General features: G+C 37.9%; 1 protein-coding gene across 3 annotated transcripts; it reads right to left on the minus strand.

The window, feature by feature from the left end:
* Window positions 1–353: 353 nt before the first annotated feature.
* LOC105056622 (polypyrimidine tract-binding protein homolog 1) lies at window positions 354–10,430 on the minus strand. 3 transcript variants are annotated; one of them, XM_010938879.3, is made up of 10 exons: window positions 9,874–10,430; window positions 8,509–8,718; window positions 7,489–7,551; window positions 7,335–7,408; window positions 7,141–7,236; window positions 4,750–4,807; window positions 4,570–4,674; window positions 4,401–4,482; window positions 1,180–1,292; window positions 354–959 (listed from the first exon to the last, which is right to left on the minus strand). In XM_010938879.3, the coding sequence occupies exons 1-10, from the start codon at window positions 10,057–10,059 to the stop codon at window positions 552–554; spliced, it is 1,395 nt and encodes a 464-aa protein (XP_010937181.1). In that variant the 5' UTR covers window positions 10,060–10,430; the 3' UTR covers window positions 354–551. The 3 variants fall into 3 exon arrangements, 2 of the variants coding, with proteins under 2 accessions (XP_010937181.1, XP_019710084.1); XR_012136151.1 differs by having other exon boundaries at window positions 759–959; window positions 1,034–1,292; XM_019854525.3 differs by having other exon boundaries at window positions 759–959; window positions 1,227–1,292.
* Between the last annotated feature and the right edge of the window lie 1,307 nt (window positions 10,431–11,737).

Below are 11,737 nucleotides of genomic sequence, written 5' to 3' on the forward strand. Positions count from 1 at the left end.
TCCTAGAGACATTCATCACCTACATTCTCAAAAGATTGGAAGTGCAATACCGATGGAGGTTTTTCTATTCCTTTTTCTTTGTTGCAGAAATTCGTAGTCATGCTAGCTGACATAGAGAAAAAATTGCTTCAAACATTTCAGGACGGAAAGAATTACAGCGTTTCCTCATTCAATGGTGTTTAGACTGCAGAACATAATGACGAGATGGAAAAAAATGAGACAGCAGAATGGCATTGCTTCTAATACACCTATCTATTTGAATATGATCATTATAAAGCCTAGTTTGCAACATAAATACTCGCTATCAAATGCCAACAATGAAGAATGCAACCACATTTTCTGAGAAAAGAAGGTAGGACAAATTGGGATAAGGCAACATTCAACAAGGGCAATTTGTTTCCAAGCTACACAAAGCATCTCTGATGAAAACCACCAACATACAGCGAAAAGAGTCATTTCAAAGTACCATCAGATCATTGATAGAATAAACTCATTGAATACTTGCAACAACAGATGCAAAGGAGGCAAGAAGATGTCAGAGGAGATACAGCTTACGAAGGGTAATACAGAGGCTGACCAGCTGATGCAGTAGTAGGTGGCCGTGCATTTGGCAGCAGACCATACTGAGGCATTGGTTGTGAAGCTTGAAGTGATTCAGCTGGAGCACTAGAGATGGCTGCTGAAGCAGGGTAATGGGAAACAGGGGGCGGTGCAAATGTTTGTCCCGGGTATGTGCTTGGAGCCGCGACATAGGCCCCTCCCCGTACGCTAGGATCCCAAGTGGGCATTTGCCCATTGGGACCTGGCGCCGGTGCACCAACAGCATTACCCGCATACATGGTTGCAGCCTGGTGATTAGCCTGCCAACCAGCGGCACCAGTTAGCAAACCAGGAGCTTGGGGCATCGTAAGCATACCTGTCTCTGGAATCGTGTAGTCTCTGCTTCTATCATTATGTGCCTGAAAACACAATGGTGTATCATCAACCACAAGAAGAGCAATATATAAATAAAATAAGGTGTCAAGAAACATACGCAGTTGGACAGTCAACAAATGGACATCAAGAACCCAACTGTTCTTTTTCCTGATGGACACCATAGGTTTCTTCCTCTAAACCCACTTTTTAGCTTGTTTTAACAGTTCTTATTACTTTATGTAACCCAAAAAATCATATTTGTACCTTTACATTGAGATCAGTATGACGAGAGTATGACAGATGAAGCTTACAATAACCACCCTCATAGATGCAGTGTCCCTCCAAAGACTCTTTGGCAACTGCCGCGGTTGTTACATCTGAAAGAACAGCGACTCGGAATCATAACCGTACCATTTACTTGGAAGAATAAGCATGCATGATTTTTCTCACCATAATGAAATACCAAATAGATAAAGATTTATCATTATAAAAAAATGTTCAAAATATAAGGGCACCAATTCACGTCTGAACACAAGGGTTGGCCATTTTACAGAAAAAACTCTCAAGCTGAGGCAATTGCCATGATGCTCAGTGCTACATTTAGAATCTCAGCACACACACACACAAAAAAAAAAAAAAAAAAAAGAAAAAGAAAACACATACATATGTGCATACAAAAATGAACAATATGAATTCGTTAATGGAAATAAAAGATTAAACCACAAAAAATCATCGAATATACTCAGTTTATTCAAAAGTAGTCAAAATTTAGCAGTTATGGATTAAAAACTCCAATTCATTGATCACTACACAAATCACCTCTTCAATCCCACAACACTTTTTCCCTGGTCAAGCATCAGTTCACCCTTTGAATGATTATTTGAACCAATGACCACCTTAACTATTTATACAAACATCTGAACAGCTAAACAGATGTAATGGCTTATTAATCTTGACCCAACCACCATCTGATTAGTCCTATGCATAAATGTGAAAACAGATCTCAGATTCTGGCTTGTGATAATAAGATTTGGCTTGAAAGTGAGAACTAAGTGAAAGCATAGGAGTTGTGAAGGATGAAATGGCAGAATCAATTAATATGTATGTGAAAACCTGAGGGGACTTCACATGATCTTGTTTGTGGAGAAGGGTCTGGAGAGAGGCAGATCAAAAGATGAGACTAGGTAGCAAGGATTAAAAAATGCTTGTACAGATGGCAGGATACATTCTTAGAACATTTAGCATGGCATCTCCTAAGCATGAACAAGCACGGTACATATCCACCCTCATGGCTTATTCCGTATTGGCGCTGATTATTTCACCAAAAAAAAGCAAATGTTGTTATGCATAGTTACACATGAATATGATTTTAACATCTTATGGAAATCGCAAAGGATTACAAGCTCATATTAGGCTCTTGAGGAGGCTCCCAAACCTTTAGATGGAGTCATCATAGCATATCAGACGCACCATTAAACATCATCAGAGCATCTGATGGAGTCCTTATAGCATGTCAAATGCATCACCAAACATCATCATAGCGCATCTTTGGAGCCCAAATGAAATTACTAAGTCTTCACTACATGTTTTAGTTTCTTTTTTGTTTAGTCCCTACTGTTTAGTTTTAGTGTGAAATAAGATGAGTTTAAGTGAATAATTTAGTCACCATGCTTAAGAAGCAAAAGGGAAATTTGGGCATTGCAGAAGGAACAACCCTTCATATGGGTTGGCTTGTTCCTCTATTTCCATTTTATATAGCGTCTGCACTTCTCTCAATGAAGCTATTTTCTTTTCCTTGTGTGGTTGTGGGTCAAATGTGAATGCAGGTGTGAATCCCTGGGAGCTAGTCCCCAGCCACCAACATGAGACCAGAGACCATAGCTTTCTTCATCTTCCTTTTCATTGCATTCTTGTTATTGTTTTCAGTTTTCATTTCTTGTTTTCAATCCAATCACAGCAAACTAAGCTTTCCATCTGTGTTTGACGTGGCAGCAGCCTCATCCATCCAAAGCAGGCTTTATCGGAGTACCTGCCTGGCTGGAACCAGTGCCTACAGGCACTGGCCAGGTCTGCTGTTCCAAAGGACCTCCTCGTTCCTTTCTTGAAGCTTTAATATTTCCTTTATTCCTCTGCTGAACCTCCACAAGTGCAACCAAATGATGATGCAAATTTATCACCTTGCAATCCCTTTTGATTTCAATGAGCTACAAAATTTTCTGATATGCTTTGTTCCAATCCCTCTGAAATTAATCTTTGAGATTCTTATTCATATTAACCCTTAAAATAGTTCCTGGAAGTCCTTGTTGTAAGCAACACCCTCAACCCAAGGGAAGCATTCAGCTGGAGGGCAGCCATACATGCTGCAACAGCAAGGAACAGGAACAAGATTGGACCATGCAGAGAGTTGTGGTCAGCTCACACTGAAAGAATGGACAACAATCATCACAAATTCTTCTAATTGATGGAAACTTTCACTATATTGTCCACAGACTGTATTTAGTTGTCTGCTAATTATCATCTGATGTTTATTTTCAGCAACCTGTATACACGGCATGGCTCCCATAAATTCTCTTTGCATCTAAATTAACTTCCAGTTCATTTACCAGGAATAGTAGTCCCTGAATTTAACTTCCAGATCATTAAATTCACTATCATATTGGAATTGGTTTCACATCATTATAAAAGCTAGGATTTCATTGAAAATGTGTGACACTGCATATGAGGTTCCGAAGGGTTGCCAGCATTAACAAGCCTTGTTTCTCTTTTTTAAAATTTTGGCTAAAGTAAAAACCCTTTCCATTATTCACATTGTAATCCTTACCAAACAAATGGTTCTATGAAGTAGATTTCTCTGAACCCAGCATGGCAGCATGCTTTAACAACTAAGCATACATTGGCCCCTTATTTCTTGGAAAGGCTTAAAGAAAGGGGAATTTGTCACAGATAGCAAGAATTTTTAAGAATGTGTAACATCCTGGGACAAATAAACCAAACACAACCCAAATGCCCTTTTCCCCAAAGGAGAACAATTATAAAAGGTGAAAAACTTCTGAAAAAGGCTAATAAGATGTCATTCAGACTCTAAACAAACATAAAGATTTTTAGACCAAACAAATAGACAAAAAATATCATGCAAATGTTGCAAGTACTACCATGGCTTACAAAAAAAAAAAACAACAAAAAATGAATCAACAAAATTTACACATGCATGTGTATCAGCATATCAGAATCATCTGTTATGATGCATGCATGCATGCCTTCCTGCAAACATGAGCACGAGCACAAGCATGTCCGACTAGAACTGCATAGTTATTAGCTCATACCTTACCATAGCGTGTGCCTAATATCAGTTTAATTATCATGTAAAAACCTCAAACAAATTTTCATAAGAAACATGCTTCTCATCCAACAGAAGCATAATATTCACAATTATTGTATGAAATTGATACCAGATATATTAAATACTATGCAAATAACATCCCTACCAGGATACTGAATTAAAGCCTGCATTCCACCATTCTTCTCAAAAATTGCAATTTTCTGCACAGTACCAAATGTCGAGAACACCTAAAAATGAAGTGCCAAATTTATTATTTGTCTGTACTTCAATATAGAACTGAAAATTAATATTTAAAAATATATTAAGCATCTTACCTTGTGAAGAACATCGACTGTCACAGCATATTGCATATTCTCGATAGAAGCTAAAAGTACATTACTCTCAGGCTCCTTTTTCTTTCCATCTGGACCCAATGCAGGCTGCAAATAACTACTGATGAGTACACCACAAAAAGAAGGAAAATGCGGTGAATAATTCTAATACACAGAAGTCACCTGTAAAGTTCCCTCAATAGCCGAGGGGTTTACAGGAAGATAAGGGTTTGTGTAATCCCTGCACAATCAACCAAAAAGTTAGGACGATCTAGTTTGAAACAAAACTAATCACATGCAAATGCAGAAAATATAGCAGTTGAGAAAGTAAGATGCTAATGTAAAGGGGAAGGCAGAGCATGTGTAACAGCATAGTGCATTCTAACCCAATATAATCACCACACGCAACCTAAAATAGTGATGAACTTATATCTTATAATAACTTTTATACAAGTGGTTCATTTAAAATCCCTTCTTTTTTGCATGATCCCTTAGAGGGCCAAGGCATCAGTAAGTGCAAGATTATTGAGATGCTGTCGCAACATCCATCTCCAAAGTCTTCCTTTCTTCCCGAACCTTAAACACAAAACCCAAGCCCTTCCGCGTGCCTGGTCTCCACTGGTATTTACAGGCACATAGCATCACAACCACCATCATCACTTGAAACTCCAGAAACATCATTTATGTAAAAGAAAGAAAAATACATCTGGCCATAAAAGGATTATTACTGCTCAAAAACATGGTATGCACCACTTCATACTCTTTAGCAGCAAGTTAAAAGATCCATATGCATTCAACTTGCCAAATGTGACATTTCTATGACTAACATGACTTCCACGCTTTTAAGAAGTGAGATCTATTTTTTGCTTCATACCCATTTGTTCCTCCAGTTTTCCTTGACTTCACCACCACCATGCAGAAACATATTTAAAGATATAAAAGGGGCAGGAAGACTTTAGCATTTGGAAATTCCCTGGAAAGCCTATAATAAACAAAACCACTTTAATGTATCCAAACAGGTTAAGCGAATTATCTACGCCTCTCCAGGCAGTTTCTTAGCTCTTGCAGTCCACAAGTTATCACACTCATGGAAAAATTTGCACAGTGAACAAAAGGACCCTAACAAGGAAAACAGCTCTTAACCAACATTACCAAATTATTGTTATACTCTTTATATTTCACATGCAACCCCATGCTAAAGTGGTATTTTTCCTGCACTTAATGGCCCCACCAGTAATATATGGTAGGCCTGTAATTGGTAAGATCCAACTTGAGAGACTTGTTACATGAAAGCTGATCTGCATAAGTGGCTTCATCATGCCAGAAGATGAGGCTAAGTACATCACATCTGTCTTCTTAAAATATACTATTCAAGTTCCCATAGGTCATGCTTCCCAACATCAGAAAATCCAAAAACTTTGGGCATAGCAAAACAAAGTAAAAGCCGTAACAAGCACAAAGTATATGAAGGGTACTGACTAAAGGTCCTTCAAGCTACATGCTTAAACAAGCCATATGTTCATCGGCTTACGTATTAAAGATTGTCAAGCATTCCTCAAAAGTATTCATCAGCCCCCACCCTATAACATTAAAACTAATATTCTTTGACGACTCACTGGATAAGTATTTGCTACAACACTTGTCAGAAATCTAAGATCTAGAAGAGCCAATCTTATAAAGTTCAATCAATTAGCAGTTGACATGAATCTCATGTAGCAATTGATGCAACTGCATAGATTTCCTTATGACCTTTGGCAATGTAGCCATGAGCTTAGGTATTACCAAATTAGCAAGGTTCAAGCATACACTGATATATAAGCACACTACTGAAACACTTGACAGATAACTAACAATTACAAAGGCTGCACCATACTGCACAATCACTACAGAAGCAGGTGGGGTGTCAATATTCTAGACTCGGCCTGTTTGTACAATAAGGGCAATGTCAAAGTGACAAGGTTATAGCAGCATTTGTATGCACAGAACTGTCTGAACATAAACTAAGCTTTGTCCCAAGAAAAACACAGACACATATAACACAAGTAATTAAAGAGAGAATGGTGATTTACAAATCAACATGAAACAGAATTTTCCATATAGTTATTTATAATTACAAAAACATATTACACGTTTAATTATGGAAACATAAGTTGCACCATACCACACAATCAGGTAGGAAGTAGGTGGGCTGTTGATATTCAAAAAGTTGCATCTGATTGTGCAATAAGGGTGATTTGAAAATGACCAGGTTGTGGCAATATTGGTACACACAGAACTATCTTAACATAATTTAATATATTTCTCAAAGCAGATCTAAAATGTTTCATTTTTGTTTTCAGCTAAAGATGTAATAATGCGTAAAACATGTTATACAACAGTTTCTTGCAGGAATAGATCATCTTCATGCTCATGAGACAAGAAGAATTACAAAAGGAAAATGAACTAATAACTCATATGAAGCAGCATGACTTTTCAGGAAACATTATAGCGCAATGAATCAAATCATCAATTAATATAAAAGCAAGAATGGGGTAAAACATAACCAGCACTCATAGATTGGTTGCACTGATTTACCTGCTACGATGTGATTGGAACTTGATATTCAAATCCGTGTGTGCAGAAAATGAGATACGCAAGTGGCAAGAGGTAACATGCTCCGGAAGTAAGTATCTGGAAATCTCAAGTTCAATCAGCATGTCATTCAAGAAAAGAAAATCGAACCTTGCATCCCAAATTTGTATTTTAAATGAACAAAAATTAAGTGGAACCTTGGAATACTTCTTCCATCCAAGGCATTTCTTGCATTTGAAGCAGTTTCTGAATCAGTGTACTGAATTAATGCCTGTGAAAAGTTCAAATACCAGGGTAAGGGACTGCCTTTAGGTCATATAAAATACTCTCCCCAGATAGCTATGTTTGTACCTGAAAACCAGCAGCCTTTTCAAAGGTAGCAATTTTGTGCACAAATCCAAAGGCAGAGAACACCTAAAAGACAAAGATGGAATATGATTACTGCACAAAATATTTTTACAAAAAATAACAAACAATACAGATGTTAGGTGCAACACCCCCCCCCCTCCCTTTTTCCAACACCCCCTGCGCACAAGAAACTATTAGTTGATCTCATTTGAAGGGCAGAGGGGGGCATGTAGGCCGAGCATGGCATTCATCAAAACTCTAGAAGCATCATATATAGTGTGATTGATATTTAAAGGATGGACATGATGCGTGAGATATTTATTTTCAACACCTCCATCAGAAAAAACAAATTAAATGAGGGAAAAAATGGATGCACCCAACGAATATGCCATTAAAGAGGAAGCATAGCCAAATCATGCTGGCAACCAGAAATTTAACCTGTAAATTAAATACTTCAGTTGTGAAGAACAGATTAACAAAAAAGCATTTGACAAATTACTGTCAAGCACAAAAGAACTTGCAAGCCCACCACAACATGCATTATATATATACATATATATATGTATATAACATTCATGAGGACTGTCATATTTCTAGGTATTGAAAATTTGACGACTAAAACAGTCCATTCAGATCAACTTTGCCATAGAACTCCAACGAGGCATGATGATAAAGTACAGTTAGAAAGTACCATTCTCTCAGGTCTAGGTTCAAAAAGCTCTAAATGGATTGGTCAAAAGAAAGAGATATCAAGAAACGTTGCATCTCTCCCAATGCAGTAGGTTGACAACAAGCATATCTTCATGTTAACATGGACCTGCTGATCCATGCAGAGAACGTCACGAAAAGTCAAAAGGATAAAGCAAGACCATCTTGGTTTCCAAAAAATACAAGTGACAAATTTCCACACATTTTTACTCATTAATACAGTCCAATCAACCATAAGTGCACTACTTAAAGATGATAACCATAATAGCTAAATGGGTCTCTTTATAAAGAAGAATCTCGGCAAATAGGACTAACCAGATGAATGACATCTATGCTAACATCGCCAGCTTCAACACCTTCAATAGTGACAAGTAAGACATTCCCTGCAACATCTCCAGAGCTCTTATTATTTGTAATTTCCTGCCTATTTGAATACTGTATATAAACAGTTTTGCCACGAACTTGTGCAGGCTCAGATGAAGAAGCATAATACGAGACCATTGAAATTGCTTGATTAAGATCCGCCTGAAAGAGGGGAAAAGTTACTAAATATAAATAAATGTGAATACCATGAAATTTTGAGTGAGAATACAAAATAAAAGTCGAATTCTAAAAAATAGCAAATTATACATTATCTGAATGCAAAAGGCTTCATCAATAACAATGCAAACAACTAAACTCAAAACAACCTCAACAATATAGGGGTACAACGTAGCAGGAAAACCATGAATAAGAACAAAAAGGAAAAGCAACAATTTGTGATGTTACAGCAACCAATATAGAAAGGAATTAAAAAGAAATTACAATCTGACAGGAAAAACACAGAAAATATACTTCCTCGCTTTGTCAGCTTTGTGCCTAGTGCAAAATGAAATAAGAAGTTTAAGAAATGGTTGCAAAACTATAAACTATACAAGTCATACATTAAAAATGAAAACCAAAATTTAAGCTAAGAACATCCAGGGAAGTATCCTGAGGTGGGTTCCCAGTATGATTGTATATTTGATGGATGACACGAACACCCCCTTTTAACCCTTCATCCTGCATTTAAGGCCTCCTGGGCATCTAGGCTCACCAAAACATTTTATATTATTTTTCAGATAATAGAAGCAGAAATAAATTTAATAATTTGTCTACACCAACTTATTTCTTCTAAAGTGATTAGAATTATGCATGAAGTCTTTCTGTTTAATGCAGCTCTACAAAAAAAGTAAACCTTCTTGGCAGCTTGGCAAGCAACAAAACGAAAGCAGCAGGGTTCTTCTCAACCCTCTCTAAAAGCCAATAAGTACAAGACGACCACCTAAACTTCCACTGAAAAGCAGCACATCTACCTTTATCAAGCATTGCACCATTATTTACAGCAATACCAATAAAAACATAGAATTTGTATCTAAGGATCATGGACTTCATTCCTGGAATATTCACCCTCACGAAAAACAGACTCTTGATTTTCTTGTTTCCCTGATCCCATCCATTAGGCTCACCGATTCTATGTCATCAAAAGCTACAGACATGAGATATGGCCATCTTGCCAAATCCCTGTACCCCAATACAATCAGAGACATCAGATAACATGTAAAACCTAAAGAGAAATTCACGACACAAATCCAATTGGATCATTGCTGGATAGCTCATAAAAAAGAAGTTTATTGTTTCTTTTTGCACGGAATTACTTACAAATTCGACAAAAGCCTGGTTGCGATTGGCACCGACGTTGCATTTGGTGTTGACGATCTTGCCGAAGGGGTTGCAGAGCTCGACGAGCTCCTCCTCCGTGCACTCCCACGGCAGGTTGCGGAGGTGGAGCACCTTGGATGGCGTCTGCGTGTACCGGAACTGCGGCTGCCCCGAGGTCGAAGACATCTCCCCCTAGCTCCCGATTACTAAATCACCTTCCGCCGCTATGACGGACGAAGGAGAGAAAACAAGATAACGGCGCAAGATTTAGGGTTAGGGCTTGGAAAAAAAAACAACTTTCCGAAACCCCAGCTCCTCCTTGGGCTGCGATGAAAAAAGCAAGCCAAGGGCGGAGGAGAAGAATTCTTGCTCTCTTTCGATGGAATTTAGGGTTATGGTCCGGGAGGGAGAACAAATTTCGGGGCTTTGGAGCTTGGGGAGATGGGATTGGGGATTAATTTTTTTCCCCAGGGCTTTTTCTTTGGTTGGCGTTTGAGAAGAGGATTGGGGTCCGACGAGGAGATCTAGCGGCTTCCTTTGGCTTATAGGGAGGAGGAAGAACGAGAGGAACGGTGCGACTCGCGCACGATTTATGGGTTGTACGACACGAGAGACGTGATCTGGACCGTTGATTTTGCCCAAGAAGGTAACCCGATAACCTTCTCCAAAAACAAACAAAAACCTTTAACAAATAGATATGGGTCAGGATGTTGGCTGACTCAAGTTGGGTGAAATAAGAATATTTTGAGTAATGAAACAAAGTTGTTCCAATGTTCATACCTTTTTGCTTCACAATCCAAGTTTTAAGTCTAAATCTTGGATGGTGCATCTTGATTGTAGAGTAGTAGGATCTAAATAATTATAATATAGAGGGTCTTCCTCTCTTTCACTCAAAAAAATAAAGAAAGAAAGAAATACTAGTTGTTTGAATCAAGTTAGAAATGTGACAATAAATTGTAAAGATCCGGTTAAGCATGTTAAATTAAACCAAGTATAATTTGAGTACTGAAAATAGGTTAAGCTATGAGTCTAATAGTTTCGATCGGATTATGAATATCAATTTGTATATGGGTACGGATCAAGAGATCGCCAAGTATTTGATGGGGTCAAGAATAGATTGAGATTTTATATGTTATATCTAGACTCGATCTAATTCAAACTTGACTCAACCTACATTAACCTAAAATGATAAAAATTTATCCAATGAAATGCAAGAAGATTGATGGCATCAAGAACATAGAAGTGGGGAAAATCATATGTAAGGCCGGGGCATAGAGATGATCATGGAGATTAGTCCTTTCTTTTATATAGTGCTATTGCTGTTAATAGGTAGATAAAAGAGCAGAGATAGTCCTCGTTCCTATAGGGCTCCTCAATGACATACAAGGAAACTTTGGGAACACAGAGAACATACTTTCTCTTATCTGGTGTTCTCCATGACAAGGATAACTGGGTTGGAAGGGAGATTGATTTGGATTGGATGGATATTGGTTAACTTAAATTTTTTACTACAACCCTAAACAATAAACAGCTAAGATTGATCTTTTTCTCTTTTTTGAGAAAAATATGAAAATGCATCATAGCAATTCCTAAAATATAGTACTATCTGCTTTATTTTCGATACCAAGATAACAAACTCCCTCTCCATCAACTTCTCGATACCAAGATAACAAAACCCCCTCTCAACTTATGACATGCGCATCCCACATTCCAAACTCATCACATACGACCATAGCTAATATGGCTCCTTGAACCCACCACTAGCTATTTTAACCTTTGAATCAAGAAAGAGACCCGCGTCGAAGGCCCACATACGGTATGCCACGCGTGGGAAACGCTGCTAATCACACACCGCTCTTGCTGT

The sequence above is a fragment of the Elaeis guineensis genome, chromosome 13 (genome assembly GCF_000442705.2).
Source record: "Elaeis guineensis isolate ETL-2024a chromosome 13, EG11, whole genome shotgun sequence".
Lineage (NCBI taxonomy): Eukaryota > Viridiplantae > Streptophyta > Magnoliopsida > Arecales > Arecaceae > Elaeis > Elaeis guineensis.

Excerpts from the sequence above, each read along its gene's own strand:
- LOC105056622 (XM_010938879.3), bottom strand. The coding sequence starts at position 10,059 with ATGTCTTCGACCTCGGGGCAGCCGCAGTTCCGGTACACGCAGACGCCA. Across the intron at positions 7,409-7,488 it reads AAAAGGCTGCTGGTTTTCAG|GCATTAATTCAGTACACTGA; the intron begins GTACAAACATAG and ends AACTTTTCACAG. Across the intron at positions 7,237-7,334 it reads GATGGAAGAAGTATTCCAAG|ATACTTACTTCCGGAGCATG; the intron begins GTTCCACTTAAT and ends TGAGATTTCCAG.